Raw genomic sequence first — 27,910 nt, 5'->3', positions numbered from 1 at the left:
CATCGAAGCGGAGGAAAACCTGAAGGCTTTTCAAAAAAAGCTACCGTTATGGAAACGACGAACAGAGAACGATAACTTCGCAAACTTTCCCCTGCTGGACGACTGTGTAAGTAAGATCGAAGATGTACCTGGAATCGGAGACATTTCTGTACCCGCGGAACTGAAGCAAGCAATTGCCACGCACTTCGATGAGCTTGCAAAGTCTCTCGCCGGATACTTCCCTACAAGAGAGTCATATCCAGCATGGGTGAGACAGCCGTTCACGTTTAGTGTTGAGACAACAGATGTCAATGATGAATACCTCGATGAAATCATTGAAATTCAGCAGAGCCAGGTTCAACAGCAACTCTTCAGAACAACAACGCTTTCAACGTTTTGGTGTCAACAAATGGTAACGTACCCTGTTATTGCTAAGAAAGCTCTGGAGATTTTCATACCGTTTGTTACAACATATCTTTGCGAGCAATCCTTTTCAACGATGCTGGACATAAAAATGAAGAAAAGGAACAGACTTAGTTGCGAAAATGACATGAGTGCCATTTGCCAAGGTGAAGCCGCGCATTTCTGAACTGGTCTCTGAAAGGCAACAGCAGAATTTGCAGTAAATATTCATTATTATGTTTTTGTTTTTGTGTGAAAATCATGTTTTGATGATTTTGTTCTTTGAAACAGTGATGTTGATGCACGGTTAATTTTGTGCACCAGTAAAATATATACGTTATGTTTTGAATTGGAAAAAAATCTTATTTTATTTTTCCAATTAAGGGTTCGGTGAATGCTCATATGAAACTGGTGGGGTTCAGTACCTCCAACAAGGTTAAGAACCACTGCCCTAGTTACTGCCCTGATTACACAGATGGCTTCATCAACAACGGTAATGTTGCAATGTTATGCCCGGTTTGATAAACTAGTAGGTTAATTACACAGCCTAACAGATACAAGCAGTAGTCATTTTGGTTGTGAAGTGCATTATCAAAAAGCTTTGTCCTTTCTTTATAACAAAATGCAGTTCATCACTTGGCTGTCTAGTATATCACCCTGTCACAGTCAACCCCAGCTCATAAGATGAGGAAGTACATTGTTTATGAGTATTGCCTGCTGCAGTTGTTCGAGATGTCCAGTTTTCAGCCAAACATGCAACATAGAGAAGACCAGCAAGAGGACCCTCAGCATCACGCAGACATGCCCTTTCTGTGAGCATTCCTATAAATGGACAGGGAGGACACTTGAATCAGGTTGGTGACATTTGACCTGGTAAAAGGTCAAAACAGTTTCGAGTTTTGTCCCAATTTACCTTCATAATCGAGCCTGGTGGAACCAGCCTGATTGCTACGTTTCCCATTTGATTTAATTTTACTTCACATATCATGATATCTGAAGTGAAATAGAAAGGTGAACGCATGAAGTTGGTCCCTCTCTGTTCGGACGGCGTTCGGCAGTCGAAGTCACCGACCTTCTAGCCATCGCAGATCCACTTTTCATTTTCTATTGGGTTTGTCTTGTCTTCCATCACACCTGGTTCCAATTCCATCAATTCCATGTTGTGTATTTAACCCTCTGTTCCCCCCCATGTCCTTGTCCGTAATTGTTTCTTGTAGTGCTTATGCAACGGTATGCTGGTATTTACCGGGTTTTGTATTGTATTGTATTGTTTTGTATTGTATTTACCATTTATTTGTATTGTTCTGTTGACGGTGGTTTATGGATATTAAACGACACTGTTGTAAATCAGTTTTCGCTCTCCTGCGCCTGACTTCTCTGCCTCCAGTATGCACCTCACTACATATCTAGCTGTTCTGGTGGAAAAAAAACTGCACTCCAGTAGTAAAGTTAGCAGGGCAAATTTAAATAAATGGCCCTAATGCTGCAAAATAATGTAGTTCTAAAACCAAGAAAACAATATATAATCTGCCTGCTCCTTGAAGAAACTCATTTGAATGGAATAATGTCGTAAAGAGGCTAAAAAAGAACTATTCACTATCTCAATGCCGGCCTCGTTGTAGACCTTGAACACCTTCTCGATGGCGTTGACGTACGCAGCCGTCCGCAGGTCCAGACCCAGGTTGTACTTACTGGCCGTACGCATGATTTGCTGCAGGGGGACAAAAACACACAAACACTAGTTAGATACCAGTTACACTGGCAAAACCAGTCACACACACTGACACAAACATACACAGACACATGGTGGTGTGATTGAGAGGTGCCCCGGGCCAGGGCGGGGGCATTGTCATTATCACAGTCTGTCTCATAGAGAACATATGATTAAATTCTAGGATCTGACTCATCGGCACTAACCTCACCAACACACGCAGACACACACACACAGACCCACACGTGTACGCACACTCACACTCTTACCCTGGCAGATCTCTCCATGGTGTAGGCCAGCCCAGAGTGAACAATATCCTTCTCAGAAGCACCCTGGAGTGGAGAGAGGAAGGAAAGATGTGTTACCAAACTGCCAACACACTACATCACTTCCATACCACATAGTTTGTGTGTGTGTGTGTGTGTGTGTGTGTGTGTGTGTGTGTGTGTGTGTGTGTGTGTGTGTGTGTGTGTGTGTGTGTGTGTGTGTGTGTGTGTGTGTGTGCTCACAGCGACTCTGGTCTGGAAGTCAGCAGTGGGAACAACAGGGATCGGTCCTCCCTGCTTTCCAAACTCTCCTGAATGGACACAGAGACAGCGAGGGATTGAGAGATAAATAGTTAGATGGCAATGTAGCAATGTAACATGATCATTGGCAACCATCGTATTTTCAAGTATATCCAGTCGATCAACATTCATCCCTGAAGTTTCATCTGGGTTCACTCACGCATTTCAGATTAGTATTGTTATCTTTTATTCAAAACCTGAACGTCAGAAAGGCGTATCTGTCTATCTGGCACGTCACCTTAATGTAACCTACGTTATATACGAGAGTGGCCAGCGGACATATCACCAGTTACACTTCTTTCACAGTCATCTTTTCAGTTGTCCTTACAACTCTGAAAACACGGAGACCATTTCCTAGAGAGGACACAGTACTGTATCTCCTGCTACACAGAGGTTGTTAAAGGAAGAGGAAAAGTCTTCAGAACTGAACGAACACAGATCTTCTACAGACAGAGAGACGAGATCAGAAAGCGGACACACAGCTCCAGAGTGAGTACAGATGAAAGACTTCCAATATTAGTCAAGGAAATACACGGCCCTGCTCCTAATATTTAACCTGGCTATTTTGTGAAAGAGAATATGTTGTTAATGAGTGACCTAGATAATAAATACATTAACATTCATCTTTATTACAGGTGGTAGTAAACAAACAGTCAAAGGAAATCTAGTCGCCACATCTAGAAATGGCAGAGGTAAAACAACTGAACAATTTGCCCCCCCTCATCCCCTACCCTGAGGGGATGACAGATTTAAAGGAAAAGAAAATATATAAAAAAAACATTTTGCAGGGAAAGCCAGAGACTTTATATCGTGATGAAAGAAAAAATGCTCCATGCGACCTCATTTTCTACACAACAAACGGTTCTACATGGGAAGAGGAAATACTGAAACACTATTCTGAGGGAAAACAGTGGAGAAAAATTCAAGATGGCAAACAACTGAAAACGAAGGCAGGCACTATAAATGTGTATGATACTGGGATAATCATGGTGCAGGGTAATAGTGAGACGTTAAAGATATTCCCAAATGATTTCCCAGCCTTGAGCGAGAGAGTGAGAAAGAGTGTCGAGAGCAAGCGTGTCGAGGCGAGTGAGCATGTCTTGAAGAAAACGGCAGAGCTAGGCATTGAGGAAAGAGGAGAGCAGAGGAAAAGAGAGAGCGAGGACATAAAAGAGGAAGACATAAAAGAGGAAGACATAAAAGAGGAAGACATAAAACAGGAAGACGTAAAACAGGAAGACGTAAAACAGGAAGACATAAAAGAGGAAGACATAAAAGAGGAAGACATAAAACAGGAAGACATGAAGGTGGAAATAAAGGAAGAGGTGGAAGGAGGAAAAGGGAAGCACTGAACGTTCCAGGGCAGATCAGAAGAGAAACATTATTTTACGGGATGTATAATTTGATGAACAGTAATGCTAAAGCCTGCTGTTCCTCTCACCGTATTATTTGAATGTTGTATCTTTTACCTTCTAATGTGTGCTTTTTATTGAGCTTGTGTGAAAAATGCATTCATAAGTGCTCACCATCATCATTATCTTGCTTTGGTTATAGTTGATCACTTTCCCAATGATAAAGGTGCTTAAAGCAAAAAGGTGGTGGTCCCTGTGAATTTCCCCAGCAATATGTGTTTCATTTTGTTTCAAAACGTGTGTTCTAAAATGTATCAAGATTTTTGAAATGCAATTCTAATAAAGTGTGATTTAACAAGTGTCAGGACGTACTACATATACAGTACCCTGCCCCCATATCCCAATTTTTGCCACCTGTAAGTGAGAAACCTACATGCCAAGTACTGACCGTGTATTGTGTTCCCTGTGGTTAAAGAACAGAGCAGAAGCGCTGAACTCTGTTCAGAACTCAGACCTACAGGTTATGGAACATTTGCTCTTTTAGTATTTCTGCAGTATGTTTCCTCAAGGTGAAGGCTTCCCACTTCTATGTCAAAGATAATGCAACAAAAACACTTTAGTGAATACTACAGTAATGTGCCCAAAAACACAACAGTAAACAGAATTATCTGTGTAGGTCACACTACTTCTCAAAAGCGCGTCACCTGTTTTTCCAAACAGTGAGTGTCGAAGGGGCACTGGCACTCTGGATCAGATCAAATGGTGGTTGTCACGTGCCGAAAAAACAGACTTTAGAGTGAAACGTTTACTTACAAGCCGGGAAACCATTTTATTAAAGAGTGACTGTCCCTGTAAAGCAAGTAACTCTTTGAAAACAGCTTATGTGGCATCGATATGAGTCAGAAACCTTTTGACTACAAAGGGGCCTCCTGAGTGGCGCAGTGGTGTAAGACACTGCATTGCAGTGCTATAGGTGTCACTACAGACCCGGGTTCGATCCCGGGCTGTCAAAGCCGGCCACGACCAGGAGACCCATGATGCAGCTCTCAGTCGTCCATGTTAGGGGTGGATTTGGCCAGCCTAAATGTTCTTCTCCCATTGCCCTCTAGCGAATCTTTGTGGCGGGCACATGCACACTGACTGGGGTTGCCAGTTGTACGGTGTGGCGCTTGACCTTTGACTCTCCCGAGTCCGTACGGGAGTTGCAGCAATGAAACAAGACTACCAATTGGTGGTAAAAATGTAAATGGAAACATTTTTGTCATAAAGTCAGTCCCGTCTAAAACTGAGTTAAATTAAAGTTGGGTTTGGATTACAATTATGTCAACAAATCATGCCCCCTTTGGACAAGCTCCACCTGCAAATCACCCCTCCGCCCACTTGGCTTCCCTTCATTGAAAGGCGCTCTATTGTTTCATAGCCCATAAAACATTCAAAGGATCACGGGCCCGATACAGATTGACCATTCGTCCACAGCCAAAGTTCTATGATTGACATGCTCTGCTGAAGGACCCCATTTAGTATGCAGAATAGGTGCTTGGAGTTCGTCTCCCAATTATGCAGCAGTAACGCTAGCTTGGTCTGCAACGACCGGTAGTGGTCAGTATAACCAGAGATACTGAAATATAATGACTTCTGGTATAACTTAGCTAATGCCGTTAAATAACGTTATTGCTGGTTATGTAGGTAACCATATTATTTGATAAAGTGAGGCAGGCTAGTTAATGTTAGCCTACAAGGCAGATTTGCAAGTTAGTTCGTAGCTCACACAAGTGTTTTCTTTATCGTTTACTGCAAAACAAAATAATGGATTCAGTTAATGGTAGTTAACTTATGTCTGAGTCTGACTGATAGAGTGAACTAGGAGCAACAACCCGTAATGGTGTCACCAGCCTGAATCTGATCCAATCTGGAGCTACAGTCAGTCTACATCTGTAAAGCATAGACTTAGGGTGTAATTTGTTACCACACCTATAAAGTCAGAATCGTCTATAGCTTAAAAATGTATGATAACAACAACATTTTCGTGTGTTTTAAGATTAGGGTTAGGTTTAAAATCACATTTTAATCTGGCATAGGCATCCCGCTAGTGGGACACCTGTCAACAAATTCCTGTGAAATTGGAGGGCGCGCAATTCAAATAAATAATCATAACAATTATGGATATTAAACATTTGGTACATACAAGTATCTTATATCTGTTAAAAGCTTAAATTCTTGTTAATCTAACTGCATCGTCTGATTTACAATAGGATGTACAGTGAAAGCATACCATGCGATTGTTTGAGGATGGCGCCCCACATCAACATATTTTTTCAACCAGCACAGGCTTCATAAAATCACAAATAGCAATTAAATAATCACTTACTACTTGAAAATCTTCCTCTGTTTGCAATCCAAAAGGGTCTCAGCTACAACATGCATGGTCGTTTTGTTATATAAAATCCTTCTTTATATCCCTAAAAAGTTAGTTTAGTTGGGGCCATTGATTTGAGTAATCAACTCGTTCAACATGCAGACAAAAGAAACCAAAAAGCTACCGCTAAACTTTGTTAAAACAAGTAAAACAAAGTTTCTATTTAAGCCTCAGGTACCTTACAATGTAACTAAACTATAATATTTCATACAGAAAGAAGTATGTTCAATAGAAAAGTAAAATTAGCAAGTGCACGTCCTCTTCGTCGCGCGCCCACAGACTGATTTCTTACTGTGATTCCCGGTTCCAAAACTCCAAATTCTTCCTGGTTTGGGAAGAAACAAGCCTGAAACCTTGAACAAAGACTGATGACATCTAGTGGAAGCCATAAAAATTGCAAGCTGGGAGCCGGGTTTACCATTGTCCCTATACGTTGTAATGGAAGAGCATGGGATCTCAAAACCACAAGAAATTCTGGTTGGTTTTTCTCTGGATTTTGTCCTACCATATCAATTGTGTTATAGTCTCATGCATTATTTTAACATTTCTACAAACTTCAAAGTGTTTTCTATCCAATGCTACCAATTATATGCATATCCTGGCTCATGGGCCTGAGTAACAGGCAGTTTATTTTGGGCACGTCAGACAGGAAGTGGAAAAAATAGGGGCCTAGCCCTAATTAAGAAGAGTAATTGTAGAAATAGGCAGGCTTTATGACTTTGTGGCTAAGGTAACTAGTGACGACCTAGAATTAGCTTGACCCTAGTTCAGTGGTTCTTAACCTGGGTTCGATCGAAAGTCTCAGGAGTTCGGCGGAGGTCAAGACACACATCCGACTCATATGATTTGTGATGACACACCCCGCTTGGCCATCATTGGCTGCAGGTGATCACGCTACATCGCTTGGCCTATCTGTGCTGCAGGGAATTTGGTGTGATTTCTTTCTTAATATTTTAATCCCTTCATACTTACTATGTCGAGCAAAAAAAGAAAGTGCTCGGACGAATATGTACAATATGGATTCACATGTATAACGGAACGTGATGGGAGTCAGCGTCCTAACTGCATGATTTGCAATGCCAAGTTGAGCAATTCTAGTCTAGCACCGGCAAAACTAAGAGAACACTTCCTTAAGCTGTATGGAGATGGAAAATACAAGAACACAACGCTCGCTGAATTCAAGATGAAGAGAGCCAGATTCGATGAAAAGGCATCTCTGACTGTTCTCGGCTTTGAATCCATCAACAAACCGATCCTCACAGCCTCGTAAGAAGTTGCTTACCTGATCACAAAGCAGGGCAAACCGCACACCATTGGTGAAACACTCATAAAACCAGCTGTGTTGAAGATGGCGAATATCATGCTGGTACAAGAGGCTGAAGTTAAGTTATCCCAAATTCCTCTTTCAAATGACACCATCAGCGACAGAATAGAGGACATGAGCAAAGACATCTTGGCTCAAGTAGTTTCAGATCTGATTTCAAGCCCGGCAAAATTCAGCCTTCAACTCGACGAGACCACAGACGTTTCCAATCTAAGCCAGCTTGCTGTATTCGTGCGCTATGTGAAAGACGACGTGATAAAGGAAGATTTTTTTTATTTTGTAAGCCTCTTACAACAACAACAACTAAGGCAGCCGATGTGAAGAAACTTGTGGATGACTTCTTCAAAGACAACAATTTTTCGTGGGATATGGTGTCGTGGAAATTTCCTCTATTTACCAAATCATGGGAGCAAACCACACACACAAGTCAGAGTTAGTTATAAAAGTCCATCTTTAATTATATGAGCTCTATCACAACCCTGTGACTCTCAGATCGATTCAGTGTCTAACCATGAATTCTCTGAGAGCCCCCTTACAATGCAACTGAGTTCCTTTAATAGCAAAGACACACATAGTCAGACAGCATAGACATAACTCATCGTTCAGCTTTGTCTCCTTTCCCAAACCCAGAACCATAAACCAATCCTCCATTACAACAGGCATATATCAAATTGTCATTTAGATACAACCCACTCTAAATACAAACTCCTGGACAAACTCACGGAGAGGAGGGTGAGGCTATAGGTTAAGATAGAAACAACATAAGAGGGAGCATAGAATGATTCCAGACACTGCAACCTTCCTTTCCCCACTATGGGAAAGGTAGAGAGTGAAAGATATGTTTACACATGATGACACTTTGACCTCTCCCCTCTCAGCGGCCATGCAACTTAGTCTTGACATAGAACAGATACTGCAACCCTCACCACAGAATAACACAAAAATACCATTCTGATGAGAATTAACTTACACACATTTGATGAATATAAAACATCTTACATATGTTACCAACAAATTCTGAATCTTCCCTAACATTCCCCTCTCAAGGGACTCAGTTCCTTTTGAAGAATCAGAATAGTAACATACTCAATATTTTAAAATTCAAATCCCCTCAATGTCAAATACCTTAGCTTATATGTAAACTTTCTCCCTTCTGAAACTAAGTTTACAACCCTTATTCTACAAGACAAACTTGCACATGTTTTAATAACACAGAATAATCCATTTGAGGAAAATAAAAACATAACATATTTATGCTCTTTCAATTACATAAGAACCAGTGTCTAAACACAGGCCTCCTCACAACATATAGGACAGACATCCCTCTAAGTACTCATGCTCAGAAATATACTTAGGAATAGAGAATAGGTCATTGAAATCATTCATATTACAAATCATAAGTAACAACCCAACTATTTATCAAACCAATATTTAGAATATTTAGCACTCCTCAGTGATTCAAATTTGTCTTATCACTCAAAGTAAAAACCTCAATTTAACACACATCAATATTAGCAGATTTACATACAATTATCCCATAATTCTAATACTATTAACTTTTTTAATCATGATTTTAATACAGATCAGTATCTCAATGCATTCTTAATCTAAATTACTACAATTTACATGGTGTAGACCTCTTCAATCAATCTGATACCACAAAAGTATAAACAATTTTAATGGCACAGTTTGATTAAACCCCCCCCCCCCCCCCCCCTCTCAGGCACGGCATCTTCTGGCATCTTCGTTTTCCTTCAAATAGCTTTACAGTTCAAAGTGGACGGCCCATGATAATGTCCCAATTTCAATGTCTCATCTTTACCACTCATGTCTTGTCCATTCGTCAACCAATATACCAGCATCATAAGAAAATGTCAGAACAGATCTTTCTCCATGATCACTCCAAGTGGACTCCTCACAGTATGACAGAACCATGAAAGAAAAGCAGTTGATAGCTTAGATCTGATACTGTACACCAATTTCTGGCTTGGTTCTTTTCTCTCGGTAGAAGTGGTTTGGAAAGCCTCCTTCAATGCCTTTGTCTCTCTTCTTCAGCCAGTTAGAGGGGGTTTTGAGGTACACACACCATTCGGTCCAAATTATCTCTTCCATGCATTAAGATACCGTCTGATGTCACCCTTCATGATAACCTCGAAAGAACAGATCAGAACAACAGTTTAGTTCAGTTCATTAACTACATGATAAATTATTACTTTTACCAATTATTCTTAATACACATATCTAAACATATTTCACGGAGAATATCAAAACATTCTATTGAAACTATTCTTTCAAATTGGTTTATACTCCCCATCTCACTGTCAACTCCATCGTAGAGCCAAGGATCAAGAAATTAGACCTATACCCCTCGGGAATAGAACAAAACAAACACAACAATACAATACACTCAACAATACAATACACTCATTCACATATCACTTAAGTTGTATAACTTCAATTCAAACCCTCAAAAAACTGAATCCTCCCCCATGTTTTACACACATCTCTCCGTATGAGAGTAATGTAAAACAAAATTTCAGCTAACCTAATCAAATTAAAATCACTAAACTAAAAAAAATCACTCCACAAAGAAAAATAATTTAACCCCTATGGTCATAGGAAAATAGACTTAAAGCAGCATACCCTTAGTTAAAAGCAATGCCCTCTTCACACTGGTCCAAATTACAAATATGGATTAAGAAACATATTTACCAATTACACAAATTATTTTGAAAGCAGTATTACAAGTATTACAGTATTACAATTTCATTATCCAAATGGCTTTCCAATGCGGGTGATCAAGCCACAACGGAAAGTCATCAGAAGGTCATAGGTCATACAAAACCCTTCAAAGCAGTGTTTTTCACTATATGAAACAATTTGCAAACAATAATCAACTAGTTCCAAACATTTTCATATTTCCATGTTCCCAGAACATTCCTTTATCAAAAGAATTTGTGTGTGTAATGAAAAGTCAGAAAATAAAAACTCATTACAATCCCAATGTGGTGAGTGCCCCAATTTCACTCACTCTCCCCAAGAGTATATTCCCTGGACACATTCCAGAGAGACAGTGAAATATCAATTTTCCCGAAGAAAACACAAAAACACTTAGTATTCATTTACACTACATTGATTCAGAAACTCAAACGTGAACTATAAACCAAACCTAATGATAATTCCACTGTACCTCAAATCATTAATCATAAGTTTTAATCAAATCAATGTATATGCATGATAAGTTAAATCAACTCCTAAAAAAAACCTTTAATCAGCAACCTAATAATTTAAATCTGTCGATATAAATTTAGTAAAAACCAATCCTGATTTTTTAAAACAAATCTAAAATCCTCCAAAAGTCGGTGCTGTCTCATCATCTAAAAATACAAATAAACGTATTTTTTCCCCCACTGATATCCACAAAGGTCAATACTGTTCAGCACATCCATTAATGATCTTCCTTTAGTCTTTACAGGGTCTGAAGTTCCAATGTATGCAGATGATACAGTGATAAATTCATGCAAATAACAAACTACACAAGAACTCACTACTATAATGATTCAGATGACAAAATTGCTAAGTGACTCATGTTTACATCTCAATAAAATAAAACACAGTCTGCATGTTCCTCAAAAAACAACTACTGATGTAAAAAGCTCCTGGTGGTATCTGATTTTAAGTGCCAAGGCATCTTACTTGATTCCAACCTTTCTTTTAAACAGCAAATAATAAAGGAACTCAAATACCAAATTCAACCTAGCTAATTTACCAAAACATATGAAATTGTTTTGACTACACTATATAACTACTATAACAACACTATAATTCAAATCAATGATACTCCCCCACTTAACATACTAGTTTAGTCTTTGGCCCAATCTCGCTTTTCAACATTCATACCCATTTAGTCTTCTGTCAACAGGTTCTCATACCATTCAATCCAGCAATCACCTTTAATGACCTGACATTGTTCCACATAATGGAAACATACCATAACCTTTGAGTACATGAACTTTCCTGCTCAAATTAACTGGTGTTACTTAAACAATCAAACCAAAAAATCAATAACCATCAGAAGCTATCCTTACGATGTTTTATGATTCAGACATCCAGTCTCCCAATTCTCATAGCCTAATACAGTAAATATAAACGCCACAAATCTATGATGCCCACCTAGCGAATCAGCTGCTAGAAATACAGAAAAAAAATGGACCTGAACAACGGTCAAAACAATTAGAGTAAGGTTATTGTATATTCAAACTAATAACGCAAATGTACGTTATTCTACAACAATCTACCTGCCTCCAGCAACTTTCCCTGACAATGAGCAGCCAACATAACAACTCACTCTCTTACATACTTTCAACTCAACTTTCCTACTTCTTTTTCCCCCAGTTGGGCAAAAATATAACCCCTCTCATTTCAACGTTTTTCCCTTACCTCTATCGTAAGATTAAAACCTCAACTTTATAACTTCCTCTTCTCTTTGCTCTCCACACTTATGAAATGTATCATATTTCTTTAAAAATAACACACACAGCGCCAAAATTATAACATGCGTCAGTCAATCTATAAGAATGAAAAACATTTCGGTAACCACTTTCCTATCGCCATTCTCTCCCCGCTATCATTCAGAGTGTCTTTAACTTAGGTAACTGTCTTCTCTATTGATACAGTAATTTAAATACGACCCAATTCTCAATACATTATTCCAGCAGATAATTTAGTGAACAGACATCGTCTTGCATCAGAATTCGCTTCGTTATTGTTTTAAATTGAATTAGCCTATCAATTTAACCTAAACAATCTATTGAAAACGTTCAATTTATCTCTTATACAAACACTAGCGACCATAACTTTCCAGGCAAAACATACAAATAGATTATTTACAATCAAAAACTCTGAATTCAGCCAGCGCCGTGACTGGGAATGGAACTCGGGCCTCCCGCGTTGCAGGCGAGAATTCTACCACTGAACCACTAATGCAATTGCCAATAACCTAAATTCTCCGGATATAAACCCCATCTACAAAGTAAAATCAAAACACGTCACTATCGGTAATTCCCAGAAGTATAATAGCCCAATTTTAATAGTACAAACATTGCTCCAGCTATGATTCTCAAATTCCAAATGAATATATTAGCAATCAAAGAATAAAATCGACACTAATGACTAGGAAACAGTAAAAGTAGATTATGTTTACTTATGCAACGTATTTCAATTACTTTACTACATCACTTTAATCACGCAATGATAATTAGCTTGATGGAAAACCTTAGGCTTTGTACAACATTATAAATTACATCGAGCATCCCTCGAATTCTCTTTAACTTTATGGAAAACAGTTTATTCAATAAATCCCGCAACTTCTCTCATACTGGGAAGAAAAATGATAACATGTTCAGACCTTAAAGGCAGTTAAATTTCAAATGTTTCCCCCAGACGGAGATACTCCAATATGCGTTCTATAGTTACATCGTTAGGGTAAAATAACCAAAAGTGGACACACTCTAATCAGTTTCTAGAGCTCAATTTCCCAGATTTTGTAGATTACTTTAATAGTGCTTAAAAACTTGATCTTTATCAAATTATCCATTTAAGATATCAACTCAAAACCTACGTACGTCTACGAATGGGTGGTTTAAATTGTATCTAATCATTTTCAGCATTACTTTATACACACATACCATTTATCATAATTTCAAATAATTCACAGAATCCATATGAAACTTAAGAAATCTTAGTTACTCACACAGAACTTTCAGGATCATCCACACAGGATTGGTCAGATTTTTCACATAGAACTTTTCTGACGTCCACACAGAACATCAAAAGGTTTGCCCACACAGAGTAAACCCTACCCCGCTCACACAGAACGGTCCGACTCACACAGAGTAACCCTACCCCGCTCACACAGAACGGTCCAACTCACACAGAGTAAACCTGCCCCGCTCACACAGAACGGTCCGACTCACACAGAGTAAACCTAGGGCATACCTGGCTAGCACATTTAAAATAATTGGAATTCACCACATCTGAGGGTCACTTAGACAAATCACACAGACGCACAGAATGAGGTCCTTCTTCCAATAGGGCTTCACCAAGTGCCGTGTTTCACCTAGAACACACAGACCCCCTGGCCCCTTCACCCCGACAGACCTCACCAAATCCCCACTGTGATCAATTCAGTGTCAGGAGGGCTCTTGGTCACTGGCAACCGGACAGCGCAGAGTATCTTTTGAGTCCACAAAACCCCCAGATTACTCTCCTCTGACTCGGCCCTGCTTACGCCGCCAAGGTGCCTTCCTTACAAAGGAATTCACGCTCAGAGTATAACAGGCATAATTAAAAAACTTGACTTCAAATCTGTGTGTGGTTCGCTCACCATTTTCTTTAAAAAAAAACTCAGTTCGAGATGTGGTATCCACTCGGCTCGCTTCCTCTTGGATCAAAGGTTGGTCCATCTGCTTCGTTTCCCGAAGTGTGGTTCTCCCTGAGATCCCAAGTTTAGGGGATCCCTCGTGCACGACTTATTTACCTAGATCATAGGAACGGTCACCGAGTGAAGATTCACATCCCATCCTCGTCGCCAAATGTCGTGGAAATTTCCTCTATTTACCAAATCATGGGAGCAAACCACACACACAAGTCAGAGTTAGTTATAAAAGTCCATCTTTAATTATATGAGCTCTATCACAACCCTGTGACTCTCAGATCGATTCAGTGTCTAACCATGAATTCTCTGAGAGCCCCCTTACAATGCAACTGAGTTCCTTTAATAGCAAAGACACACATAGTCAGACAGCATAGACATAACTCATCGTTCAGCTTTGTCTCCTTTCCCAAACCCAGAACCATAAACCAATCCTCCATTACAACAGGCATATATCAAATTGTCATTTAGATACAACCCACTCTAAATACAAACTCCTGGACAAACTCACGGAGAGGAGGGTGAGGCTATAGGTTAAGATAGAAACAACATAAGAGGGAGCATAGAATGATTCCAGACACTGCAACCTTCCTTTCCCCACTATGGGAAAGGTAGAGAGTGAAAGATATGTTTACACATGATGACACTTTGACCTCTCCCCTCTCAGCGGCCATGCAACTTAGTCTTGACATAGAACAGATACTGCAACCCTCACCACAGAATAACACAAAAATACCATTCTGATGAGAATTAACTTACACACATTTGATGAATATAAAACATCTTACATATGTTACCAACAAATTCTGAATCTTCCCTAACAATGGTTTCTGCAGTTTGTTTGGACGGAGCTCCAGTCATGCTGGGAAGAAAGTCTGGTTTTGGTGCGCTCGGGAAAGCAGATGCACCACACATCATTGTTACGCATTGTATTCTGCACAGGCATGCGTTGGCAACAAAAACCTTGCCTCCAAAACTGGCAGAAGTATTAAAAATTGTACTGGAATGCGTGAACTATGTGCGAACTAGTGCTCTGAAGCACCGCATCTTCAGTGAGTTGTGTAAAAAAATGGGCTCTGAATTCGAGGTACTTCTGTACCATTCTAACGTTCGGTGGTTATCCCGGGGACAGGTGCTGAATCATGTTTTTGCCGTGCGTGTGGAATTAGCCCTGTGTTTGCAAGAGCACCAACATTGTCATGCAGATTGCTTCAAAAATTCTGAGTTCATTCTCATTTTAGCGTACATGGCTGATATCTTCGCAGCTCTCAATCATCTCAATCAAAAGATGCAGGGCGGTGGAGTCAACATCATCGAAGCGGAGGAAAACCTGAAGGCTTTTCAAAAAAAGCTACCGTTATGGAAACGACGAACAGAGAACGATAACTTCGCAAACTTTCCCCTGCTGGACGACTGTGTAAGTAAGATCGAAGATGTACCTGGAATCGGAGACATTTCTGTACCCGCGGAACTGAAGCAAGCAATTGCCACGCACTTCGATGAGCTTGCAAAGTCTCTCGCCGGATACTTCCCTACAAGAGAGTCATATCCAGCATGGGTGAGACAGCCGTTCACGTTTAGTGTTGAGACAACAGATGTCAATGATGAATACCTCGATGAAATCATTGAAATTCAGCAGAGCCAGGTTCAACAGCAACTCTTCAGAACAACAACGCTTTCAACGTTTTGGTGTCAACAAATGGTAACGTACCCTGTTATTGCTAAGAAAGCTCTGGAGATTTTCATACCGTTTGTTACAACATATCTTTGCGAGCAATCCTTTTCAACGATGCTGGACATAAAAATGAAGAAAAGGAACAGACTTAGTTGCGAAAATGACATGAGTGCCATTTGCCAAGGTGAAGCCGCGCATTTCTGAACTGGTCTCTGAAAGGCAACAGCAGAATTTGCAGTAAATATTCATTATTATGTTTTTGTTTTTGTGTGAAAATCATGTTTTGATGATTTTGTTCTTTGAAACAGTGATGTTGATGCACGGTTAATTTTGTGCACCAGTAAAATATATACGTTATGTTTTGAATTGGAAAAAAATCTTATTTTATTTTTCCAATTAAGGGTTCGGTGAATGCTCATATGAAACTGGTGGGGTTCAGTACCTCCAACAAGGTTAAGAACCACTGCCCTAGTTACTGCCCTGATTACACAGATGGCTTCATCAACAACGGTAATGTTGCAATGTTATGCCCGGTTTGATAAACTAGTAGGTTAATTACACAGCCTAACAGATACAAGCAGTAGTCATTTTGGTTGTGAAGTGCATTATCAAAAAGCTTTGTCCTTTCTTTATAACAAAATGCAGTTCATCACTTGGCTGTCTAGTATATCACCCTGTCACAGTCAACCCCAGCTCATAAGATGAGGAAGTACATTGTTTATGAGTATTGCCTGCTGCAGTTGTTTGAGATGTCCAGTTTTCAGCCAAACATGCAACATAGAGAAGACCAGCAAGTGAACCCTCAGCATCACGCAGACATGCCTTCGCTGTGAGTATTCTTATAAATGGACAGGGAGGACACTTGAATCAGGTTGGTGACATTTGACCTGGTCATAGGTCAAAACAGTTTTGAGTTTTGTTCCAATTTACCTTCATAATTGTTATGAGAATTTTGTTCTCAATGTTCTTAAACTGTACTTAAATTAAACTACTCAGTCTGCAACCCAGAGTTTGTAAGATTTTGGTTGAATGAAACAGACTAGAATCCCAGCTTACAATAGTCAACATTTTTATGCACGAGAGCTCTAACATCATACAATGGTTATATACCTCATATTTGGTCATAACTGCCCCCCCTCTTCTCCTAACACTGTCAATACTATTCTACCAGTCTTCTCCTACACATACATTGCTTATTCGCAACATTGCAACATGTTACATCATCTACTGCAAGCCTAATGGTTTTTCCCCTCCCTGGGTGGGGAGGCCTCTTTTCCTGTTATCAGTTTCACAGTGGTCACAAGTCTGTTGACAGTTCCTCTTTTCCTATGCACACACACACTGTCTCGACTACATTGCTAAATAGTAAAGTCTTAACTTATCCAAAGCACACACATTAAATAATTCTAGTCGTATGATTACAAATACATTTCCCTCCACTATACAGTGACAGGGTGGAATACATTTAGTCATTATCTTAGCATCCCCTTAAACATATAAATCATATACATTTCTATATCAATAATCTAGCCTGGTCTAACCAGCCTGATTGTTACGTTTCCCATTTCATTTCACTTCAGATATGGGGATAGGTGAAGGTGAACACATAGATCAGATTAGTTCCACCAGGCTAATCATAAACACCATTGATAATGTGCTCTGTGTGTGTGTTTGTTTGTGCGTGAACGACCAGTATCTTTGATCAGGGGCCAGAAGCTTATCTACACTGCCATGCCCATCAATAGGGCGCTGGCAAAGACCTTACCTCCAGTCTCACCTCTGGCCTACTCACAATGGTCGTCGATGGGGAGACCAGAATTAGGTAGGTTTAGTCTGACCTGTTCAAACTTCAACATTGTATATGTTTGTTTGTCAGATATCACCTATCCTAACTGCCATTGGTAATAGAACAGTGACTGTGTACTGTTTGTGTTCACAAATGCATCTCCGGAGCCAGCACTTGGAGACTTGCAAGATGGAGTCCAGACTGACAGACAGGCTTGATATTGATGTCTCTAAATGGAGAGAGACCTGGCACTAGTCAATAACATAGTACTAGACAAAACTATTTTAAATGTTTTATTATTGAATTGAATGGTATTAGTCAAAATGGAGAGAGAGAAACCTTGTGTATTCTGCACCAGGGTCAGGGAACTCCTGTTGTATACAGGACACCAGGGTCAGGGAACTCCTGTTGTATACAGGACACCAGGGTCAGGGAACTCCTGCTGTATACAGGACACCAGGGTCAGGGAACTCCTGTTGTATACGGGACACCAGGGTCAGGGAACTCCTGTTGTATACAGGACACCAGGGTCAGGGAACTCCTGTTGTATACGGGACACCAGCATCAGGGAACTCCTGTTGTAGCAGTGTGAAGCGCAAGTAGACAGTAAGTAGACAAGTAAGTAGACAGTACAAGTAGACAGTACAACAGTACCTGTTGTACTCGGCACATGATTAATAAAATGTTATTTTATTTGACAGGGTGTGCCAGCGCTTCCATCCCTACTGGTGCGTTTATCACTGTGTAGGGATGGAGTCTCCAAAAACATTCATAGAGTTGTCTCTTCAAACAATTTGTCTCTTGATTCAGTCTGGATAGATGCAGAGAGCAGGCTCTCAGAAGTTGGTAATGTGCCAGCGCACGCGAGTCATGCCCACTGCTAGGGGAGCAAAGAGTGTGTCCCAGTTAACTGCCCGAGGCCTATGAGCATAGTTTTTCTTGCAAAGCATGCTTGATTCTCTTGGACCTCGCCCCTAGAAAGTGGCCACAGGCATTGGCTATTCTGTGTCACCGAACAGGGCTTTGCAGGAGAGAGCAGCCAACGGAATGGTGTAATCCATCAACCGGTGTAGGTAGAAGTAAGAAGGAAACATGCTGGTTGCATAGATGGGTAACACTTCATTTGGATAGTCCATCTGTAGATGTTCTACAGACTCTCCGTAACATTTCAACTAACTATCCACTAACCCTAGCTCTAAATCCTAACATTAACCCTTATCCTAACCCTAAATGTAATCCTTGCCCTTACGCTAACCTTAAGGGGAGAGAGTTTTAACTTGGATGGCACAAAAACTACCGAATGTTAGGTGAACTGGGCCAGAGAGTCAAACTAGCAGTGTGGCAGGCCGCTAGAGCGTTATGCCTAGGTTAGCAGCAGTGTTGACTGGACACTTGAACTTGTGGCGAAATCGTGCACGGAGCCTTCACCGTGCGCTGCCACTTTAAGAGCGCATCAGCAGTAAGGAAGGAGGAAATAAAGACAGCTTTTTCAGCTCTCTGGGGAGGAGCTCTTGGTTGGCGCGACAGTTTGATTGTGTGTGCTATGCTGCAGAAGTTTGTTTTATTTTCAGCGTGTGTAGTTTATAAAGTATTTAACTCAATCATCGGTGTGACAGCTCTAGGTCGTGGTTGTTATCGTATGGGACCGCGCCGGGTATGGATCGCATGGATTAGTAGCAACATTGTTGCGAAGTTTTGACATACAAACCAACAAACCGTCGGACTGTCAGACAGTACACCAGCAAGCCTGAAGAGCACAGCTAAGATCTCTCTTGTTCTCTTTCTCTCTTTCTCTTCCCGCTATCTTCCAGTGCTTTACCCTGCAACAGACTTTCTATTTTTCAAATGCACTTCCCATTGAAGTTCATTAGAGCTGGACTATTATTGCTCTGCCAGAAGTATTTGGGTGGACATTTTAGTTAAAAAGGAGGTTGTTTGCAAGTTGTGTATTGTTATTTGAACTGTATTGAGGTGGGGTGTACTAATGACATGTGGCCGAGAAGATTGTATACATTTTTGTGCAATGTAATCATGTGGTTAGAGCATTGGACTAGTTAACTGTAAGGTTGCAAGATTGGATCCCCCGAGCTGACAAGGTGAAAATCTGTCGTTCTGCCTCTGAACAAGGCAGTTAACCCACCGTTCCTAGGCCGTCATTGAAAATAAGAATGTGTTCTTAACTGACTTGCCTAGTTAAATAAAAGGTATAAAAATAAAAAAAAATCGGCAAAATCAGCACCCAAAAATACCGATTAACAATTGTTATGAAAACTTGAAATCGGCCCTAATTAATCGGCCATTCCGATTAATCAGTCGACCTCTAGTTCATAGACACAACAAAGGCTTTTACGAGGAGCCTGCCTGTTACTCGAATGCAGTAGAAGCCAAGATAAGTTGCTAGTTAGCATTAAACTTCTTATAAAAAAACAATCAATCAATCATAATCACGAGTTATAACTACTAATCCAGGTTAGCAGGCAATATTAACCAGGTGAAATTGTGTCATTTCTCTTGCGTTCATTGCACGCAGAGTCAGGGTATATGCAACAGTTTGGTCAGCCTGGCTCATTGCGAACTAATTTGCCAGAATTTTACATAATTATGACATAACATTGAAGGTTGTGCAATGTAACAACAATATTTAGACTTGGGGATGCCACCCGAACGGTTCCGTATTTCACTGAAATAATAAACGTTTTGTTTTCGAAATGATAGTTTACGGATTCGACCATATTAATGACCAAAGGCTCGTATTTCTGTGTGTTGTGTTATAATTAAGTCTGATTTGATAGAGCAGTCTGACTGAGCAGCAGCAGGCTCGTAACCATTCATTCATTCAAACAGCACTTTTGTCACTTTTGCCAGCAGCTCTTCGCAAGCACAGTGCTGTTTATGACTTCAAGCTTATCAGCCTAATGGCTGGTGTAACCGATGGGAAATGGCTAGCTAGTTCGATGGGAGTGCGCTAATAGCATTTCAAACGTAACTCGCTCTGAGACTTGGAGTAGTTATTCCCCTTGCTCTGCAAGGGCCGCGGCTTTTGTGGAGCGATGGGTAACACTGCTTCGAGGGTGGCTGTTGTCGATGTGTTCCTGATTCGAGCCCAGGTAGGGGCAGGGAGAGGGACGGAAGCTATACTGTTACACTGGCAATACTATAGTGCCTATAGGAACATCCAATAGTCAAAGGTATATGAAATACAAATGGTATAGAGATAAATAGTCCTAACTATATTAACTACAACCTAAAACCTCTTACCTTGGAATATTGAAGTCTCATGTTAAAAGGAACCACAAACTTTCATATGTTCTCAGCAAGGAACTTAAACTTGAGCTTTTTTTACATGGCACATATTGCACTTTTACTTTCTTCTCCAACACTTTGTTTTTGCATTATCTAAACCAAATTGAACATGTTTCATTATTTATTTGAGGCTAAATAGATTTTATTGATGTATTATATTAAGTTAAAATAAGTGTTCATTCAGTATTGTTGTAATTGTCATTATTACAACAAAAACAATTGGCCGATTTTAAACGGTATCGGCTTTTTTGGTCCTCCATTTATCGGTATCGGCGTTGAAAAATCGTTGTCGGTTGACCTCTTCTATGAACACCCCCCACATTCATACCCTCTGCACTCCTCCACTGGAAGATAATACATATGACTGCAAATCCTCTGCTGATGACTGGGTTCTTTCTTGTATGAAGTTCTGTTCAATTGCTCTGCTATTATTATTATTATTATTATTATTATTATTATTATTATTATTATTATTATTATTGTATGAGGTATTCTTGGTGGGGTTACCCCTGTGCTGTGATGTGGGTTTTTTAGGGTGTGTATTCTCTTTTCTCTCCACTGGCTATCTGGTAAACAGGCTACACTCTAGGCAGTCTCTTCTGCTGATGTGTGTGGGTCTGGGAGTGGTACTCTCTCTATTCTACTCTTTTCCTTTCGGCATGGTTAATACCTGCCCGGCGCCTGAACAAAAGCTTTATCTTTACCCCTGTCTAATAAATACTGCTACCAACTATTTAGGAGGACGGGAGACCCGCGGTAAACATTTTAATAAAGGCATTTATAGTAAAATATAATTAGTAATGGGAATGAGAAGGCTACTTACGCCATGTTGGGAAGGGATCACAGCAGTGATTTGAATGAGGGTATGAAGCATGAGTTAAGGTGTTCAGAGGCTTGACTTCAGTGCAGGACCTGGGTTGAGATGTTCAGAGGATTCAGTGCAGGACAAGCTCATCATGGATGGATGGTGTTGGAGAAGAACTCAACTCTTCCAATGAGGACAGGATTTGACTGGGAAGACCAAAAAAAACAACTTAAAACACAGACAAAAGAGCTAAGAATGGGTTAGTCAAAGCAAGAATTACAATCACATTTATGTGGAATAATGTGATTGTTATTAAAACTACATGCAGTAATGAGAGAATTGACAGGGCTACTCAGTGTGTCACGCCCTGACCTTAGAGACTTTTTAGGTCTCTATTTGGTTTGGTGAGGGTGTGATTTGGGTGGGCATTCTATCTTCTATGTTTTTGTATTTCTATGTTTTGGCTGGGTATGTTTCTCAATCGTTGTCTCTGATTGGGAATCATACTTAGGCAGCATTTTCCCCTTTTGTCATTGTGGGAAGTTGTCTTTGTTAGGGGCACTGAAGCCCTTGTAAGCTTCACGGTCGTTTTTGTTATTTCTTGTTTTGTTGGCGACATTTTACTAAATAAAAGAAAATGTACGCTCACCACGCTGCACCTTGGTCTTCCTTGAACGACGGCCGTGACACAGTGCTTGGAGAGGAAATATTCAGTGAGCCAGTGAATGAGAGGGCACATGAGACATGGCTTCAGTTCAGTACAGAGTTGACACTGGAAGTGGAGTAGTCATCTCCTCTTAAATCAGGGAACAGGAGGGCATTTCGCTGTAAATAGCAGATACTGTACGTTCCATTACAACAGTGCCATCATAGGTTTGGGTTCAAGTTTCTCCATTAAGTTCAACTCCGACAAAGTCAAACACAGACTGCGCATCTCGCCCACTTGACACATCAAAGTAGCCCAAGAAAAGTTCATGAATAAAGCCCGGATCATCCGCATACCTGACAACAACTGCAAGTGACAGCTGATGTCTGTGGTTTCCTCCATTTGCCAACGTGAAATTATTTTTTTATCTCACTTTTAATGGATTTATTTCGACATCACAGAGAAAACAGAAGAAATGTCCATGTGCTCAGCAAGTAAAGCGTAATAATGTGAAATTACCTCTGCAAGCTCCTAGTAGTTGCCCTTGTTAGCGGAACTTTCCCTCATCTTGTCCCCTTGCTTCGTCCCACAAAATGCATCTCTGGTTTGAGGTCTCTGTAAACTATGCCAAGATGGTGCAGGTGGTCGAGGGCCAGAGCCAGCTCTGCTAGGTAGAATTTGACATCTTCCTCTATAAACATAACCTAGTGAGAACTGGACACATTTTACTGTCTGTTCTGGCCTCGGAAGGAAGAGTGACAGTCAACACAACTCCTAATACAACATTATATCATATTATTACTAAATACAGTTAACAGCTACAGTACACATAAAATAATATTATATACATTATATTAAGTTAACACTATTTACACATTTAAATACAGCCATATTGTTGTACATTGTGGCCAGTTTATTAGGTACACCACTCCGTTCACAATAATGGTTCGCTCCGACAGACAGTGAGTCACGTGACCGTGGCTTGCTATATAAAGCAGGCAGACAGGCATCGAGGCATTCAGTTACTGTTTGATTGAACGTTAGAATGGGGAATATGAATGACTTAAGCCACTGCGTGTGGTATGATCGTCGGTGCCAGGCGCTCGGCGCCGTATCCTTAGAAACGTCTGGCCTCTTTGGGTTTTCACGCACGACAGTGCCTAGGGTTTACCCGAGAATGGTGCGACAAACAAAAACATCCAGTCAGCGACAATCCTGTGGCTAAAAACAGCTTGTAGATGACAGAGGTCAAAGGAGAATGGCAAGAATTGTGCAAGCTAATAGGCGGGCCACAAACCGACAAATAATGGCACTGTACAACAGTGGTGTGCAGAACGACATCTCGGAATGCACAACTCATCATAATAGATGGGCTATTGCAGCAGACGACAACACCAGGTTCCACTCTTATCAGCTAAAAACAAGAAGCGGCTCCAGTGGGAACACGATCGCCCACATTGGACAATTGAGGAGTGAAAAAACATTGCCTGGCCCGACGAATCCCGGGTTCTTGAGGCACTACGCAGAGAGTCAGGATTTGGCGTAAGCAGTCCATGGCCCCACCCTTCCTGGTGTCAATGGCTGGTGGCCTGTACCAATGCCAACTCTTACATGCACAAAAATGCAGTACCCCTGTTTCTCCAACCTTCTAGTTGTGTTGCACAGGTTGAATATGCAGAATCTGATGTGGGCAATGAAAGGGCTTCTTCAACAAAAAATTCACTACATTGTCGTTAGCGTTATCTAGCCATTCTGGTGGAAAAATCTGCAATCTAGTAGTAAAGTTAGCAGGGCAAATTTAAATAAATGGCCCTAATGCTACAACAGAATGTAGTTCTAAAACCAAGAAAACAATATATAATCTGCCTGCTCCGTCTCCTGTAGATTGAAGAAACTAATTTGAATGGAATAACATCGTAAAAATGCTAAAAAATAACTATTCAATATCTCAATATATCCTACAATGTCACCAACTCGGCAAGCTTCTAAATCACACGTGTAGTACTAGGTACATTTTCTGATCATTTGCTTGGATGGACATGTCAGTTCATTCAGCAATAGCTTTGAATGGTTGAAGGATGTCCTCCGGAATTCATCATAATTACCATGTACTGTAGGTCTATGAAGGGGGGGGGGGTGAGGAGCACGAGCCACAGGTTTTGTATTGAATTCAATGTATGCAGAAAAGGAAGGAAAATAGCTGTCCTCCGGCTATACCGTGGTGCTACCCTAGAAGGTGCTATTGAGACTACTGTTTTAATCAGGTATTTGGTGACGTGAATGTATTTAATATAGTTTTATCAAAAAGGATAACTTTTTCGCTCACACTCTTACCCTGGCAGATCTCTCCATGGTGTAGGCCAGGCCAGAGTGAACAATGTCCTTCTCAGAAGCTCCTGGAGTGGAGAGGAAGGAAATATGTGTTGTCAAACTGCCAACATATTGCATAATGTGTGTGTGTGTGTGTGCTCACAGCAACTCTGGCCTGGAAGTCAGCGGTGGGAACAACAGGGATCGGCCCTCCCTGTTTTCCAAACTTCCTCTCCAAACTCTCCTGAACGGACACTGAGAGACAGCGAGGGATAGAGAGGGAAATACTTAGATGGCAATGTAGCAATGTAACATGATCATTGGCAACCATCGTATTTTCAAGTATATCCAGTCGATCAACATTCATCCCTGAAGTTTCATCTGGGTTCACTCACACATTTCAGATTAGTATCGTTTTCATTCCGTCAAAACCTGAACGTCAGAAAGGCTCTGGCACGTCACCTTAATGTAACCTACGTTATATACGGGAGTGGCCAGCGGAAATATCACCAGTTACACTTCTTTCACGGTCATCTTTTCAGTTGTCCTTACAACTCTGAAAACACGGAGACCATTTCCTAGAGAGGACACAGTACTGTATCTCCTGCTACACAGAGGTTGTTAAAGGAAGAGGAAAAGTCTTCAGAACTGAACGAACACAGATCCTCTACAGACAGAGAGACGAGATCAGAAAGCGGACACACAGCTCCAGAGTGAGTACAGATGAAAGACTTCCAATATTAGTCAAGGAAATACACGGCCCTGCTCCTAATATTTAACCTGGCTATTTTGTGAAAGAGAATATGTTGTTAATGAGTGACCTAGATAATAAATACATTAACATTCATCTTTATTACAGGTGGTAGTAAACAGTCAAAGGAAATCTAGTCGCCACATCTAGAAATGGCAGAGGTAAAACAACTGAACATATTGCCCCCCCTCATCCCCTACCCTGAGGGGATGACAGATGAAAAGGAAAAGAAAATATATAAAAAAAACATTTTGCAGGGAAAGCCAGAGACTTTATATCGTGATGAAAGAAAAAATGCTCCATGCGACCTCATTTTCTACACAACAAATGGTTCTACATGGGAAGAGGAAATACTGAAACACTATCCTGAGGGAAAACGGTGGGATAAAAGATCTAAGGAATATTTCAAACAACTGAAAACGAAGGCAGGCACTATAAATGTGTATTATACTACTGGGATAATCATGGTGCAGGGTAATAGTGAGACGTTAAAGATATTCCCAAATGATTTCCCAGCCTTGAGAGAGAGAGTGAGACAGAGCGTCGAGACGACAGAGGATGTCGAGAAGAAAATGGCAGAGCTAGGCATTGAGGAAAGAGGAGAGCAGAGGAAAAGAGAGAGCGAGGACATAAAAGAGGAAGACATAAAACAGGAAGACATAAAGGTGGAAATAAAGGAAGAGGTGGAAGGAGGAAAAGGGAAGCACTGAACATTCCAGGGCAGATCAGAAGAGAAACATTATTTGATGAACAACTATGCTAAAGCCTGCTGTTCCTCTCACCTTATTATTTGAATGTTGTATCTTTTACCTTTTAATGTTTGTTTTTTATTGAGCTTGTATGAAAAATGCATTCATAAGTGCTCACCATCATCATTATCTTGCTTTGGTTATAGTTTAGCACTTTCCCAATGATAAAGGTGCTTAAAGCAAAAAGGTGGTGGTCCCTGTGAATTTCCCCAGCAATATGTGTTTCATATTGTTTCAAAATGTGTGCTCTAAAATGTATCAAGATTTTTGAAACGCAATTCTAATAAAGTTTGATTTAACAAGTGTCAGGACGTACTACATATACAGTACCCTGCCCCCATATCCCAATTTTTGCCACCTGTAAGTGAGAAACCTACATGCCAAGTACTGACCGTGTATTGTGTTCCCTGTGGTTAAAGAACAGAGCAGAAGCGCTGAACTCTGTTCAGAACTCAGACCTACAGGTTATGGAACATTTGCTCTTTTAGTATTTCTGCAGTATGTTTCCTCAAGGTGAAGGCTTCCCACTTCTATGTCAAAGATAATGCAACAAAAACACTTTAGTGAATACTACAGTAATGTGCCCAAAAACACAACAGTAAACACTACAGGATACTACAGTCCGCAAAAACACTACAGTAATTACTATTGTGTATATATACACACACTACTCTTTTTTACACAGCATTTATACTATAGTATACTGCAGTAAATACTACCGTATTGTTGGATTCTGTGTTTTACATTATAGCCATTACCACATATATGATTGAATATTATCTGCTGTTGGCTTGTGTATGTATGTGTTATGCAACATAGCTGACTTGAAACATTGTTAACAGTTTCAAGGCCATGGGCCTTTCACATGATGGAAAAATACAGAGTAGCATGAAGACAGGAACTGTGCAATGAGTTGGGGGGGAGGCACATTCAGAGCTGGGTGTTGCAGAACAAGCAGTCTTTTGTTAGATAACAGGAGCCAGGTACAGAGATAACGGTATCGAGCATGAGCGCATAGATATTCTTCACAGCAAGTTACATCTATCAACTGGAGCGCCCTGGGGCTGGTACCAGCTCAAGTACGACAACAATCAATAATAGGCTGGGTGAGTCTAAACCACGCCCAGTCTCTACGAACACTGTTTACATACATCTTGTCAGTTCTCTGTTCTGCCCTGCGTGGTAATTACAGTGAGCCCCTATATACGAAAGTTGCATTTCCCATTTATTACTTAGCTAATAAAAATTACATAGTATACAATCGGTGACTCATTGTTATATTAATCCTGATACCAGATTCGAATTTACGCAACTCTAACATTATTCACTGTAGTGTTTCTGCAGACTCCAGTCCGCAAAAAAACACTAAGGTGAAATGGAGAACAGAGAAACATGAGTGTCCCCTTGTCGGACCTTGCACGGTCTGCACTGTCCTGCCTGAAGGAATTATCTGTGTAGGTCACACTACTTCTCATAAGCGCATCGACTGTTTTTCCAAACAGTGAGTGTCGAAGGGGCACTGGCACTCTGGATCAGATCAAATCTTGTTTGTCACATGCCGAAAAAACAGACTTTAGGGTGAAACGTTTACTTACAAGCCGGGAAACCATTTGATTAAAGAGTGACTGTCCCTAAAAAGCAAGTAACGCTTTGAAAACAGCTTATGTGGCATCGATATGAGTCAGAAACCTTTTGACTACAA

The 27,910-nt window shown here is 40.5% G+C and overlaps 1 protein-coding gene and 4 long non-coding RNA genes across 5 annotated transcripts in view; 3 read left to right on the top strand and 2 right to left on the bottom strand.

Moving 5' to 3' along the window:
- Positions 1 to 1,985: 1,985 nt before the first annotated feature.
- gdh03 (glutamate dehydrogenase 3) overlaps positions 1,986 to 27,910 on the bottom strand; it is a gene marked incomplete at its 3' end in the record, with an annotated part of 135,318 nt that continues 109,393 nt past the window's right edge. The window contains 1 exon segment of the mRNA NM_001172531.1: positions 1,986 to 2,092. Within this exon segment, the coding sequence (NP_001166002.1) occupies positions 1,986 to 2,092 (107 nt within the window).
- Positions 2,407 to 4,374, top strand: LOC118942034 (uncharacterized). Its single transcript, XR_005037925.2, has 2 exons — positions 2,407 to 3,147; positions 3,294 to 4,374. It is a non-coding gene; the product is annotated as an uncharacterized LOC118942034 (long non-coding RNA).
- Positions 16,416 to 19,867, top strand: LOC149974413 (uncharacterized). Its single transcript, XR_016489352.1, has 2 exons — positions 16,416 to 16,687; positions 17,552 to 19,867. It is a non-coding gene; the product is annotated as an uncharacterized LOC149974413 (long non-coding RNA).
- Positions 16,911 to 25,391, bottom strand: LOC149974412 (uncharacterized). Its single transcript, XR_016489351.1, has 5 exons — positions 22,918 to 25,391; positions 22,402 to 22,446; positions 21,771 to 21,958; positions 17,984 to 18,219; positions 16,911 to 17,873 (listed from the first exon to the last, which is right to left on the bottom strand). It is a non-coding gene; the product is annotated as an uncharacterized LOC149974412 (long non-coding RNA).
- Positions 24,939 to 27,469, top strand: LOC110498956 (uncharacterized). The gene is made up of 2 exons (XR_002469898.3): positions 24,939 to 25,421; positions 25,568 to 27,469. It is a non-coding gene; the product is annotated as an uncharacterized LOC110498956 (long non-coding RNA).

This window comes from Oncorhynchus mykiss, chromosome 20, assembly GCF_057628025.1.
Source record: "Oncorhynchus mykiss isolate SJ-2025 chromosome 20, ASM5762802v1, whole genome shotgun sequence".
Classification (NCBI taxonomy): domain Eukaryota; kingdom Metazoa; phylum Chordata; class Actinopteri; order Salmoniformes; family Salmonidae; genus Oncorhynchus; species Oncorhynchus mykiss.
Note: the sequence above shows the minus strand (reverse complement) of the source record. Positions and strands in the feature narration are given on the sequence as shown.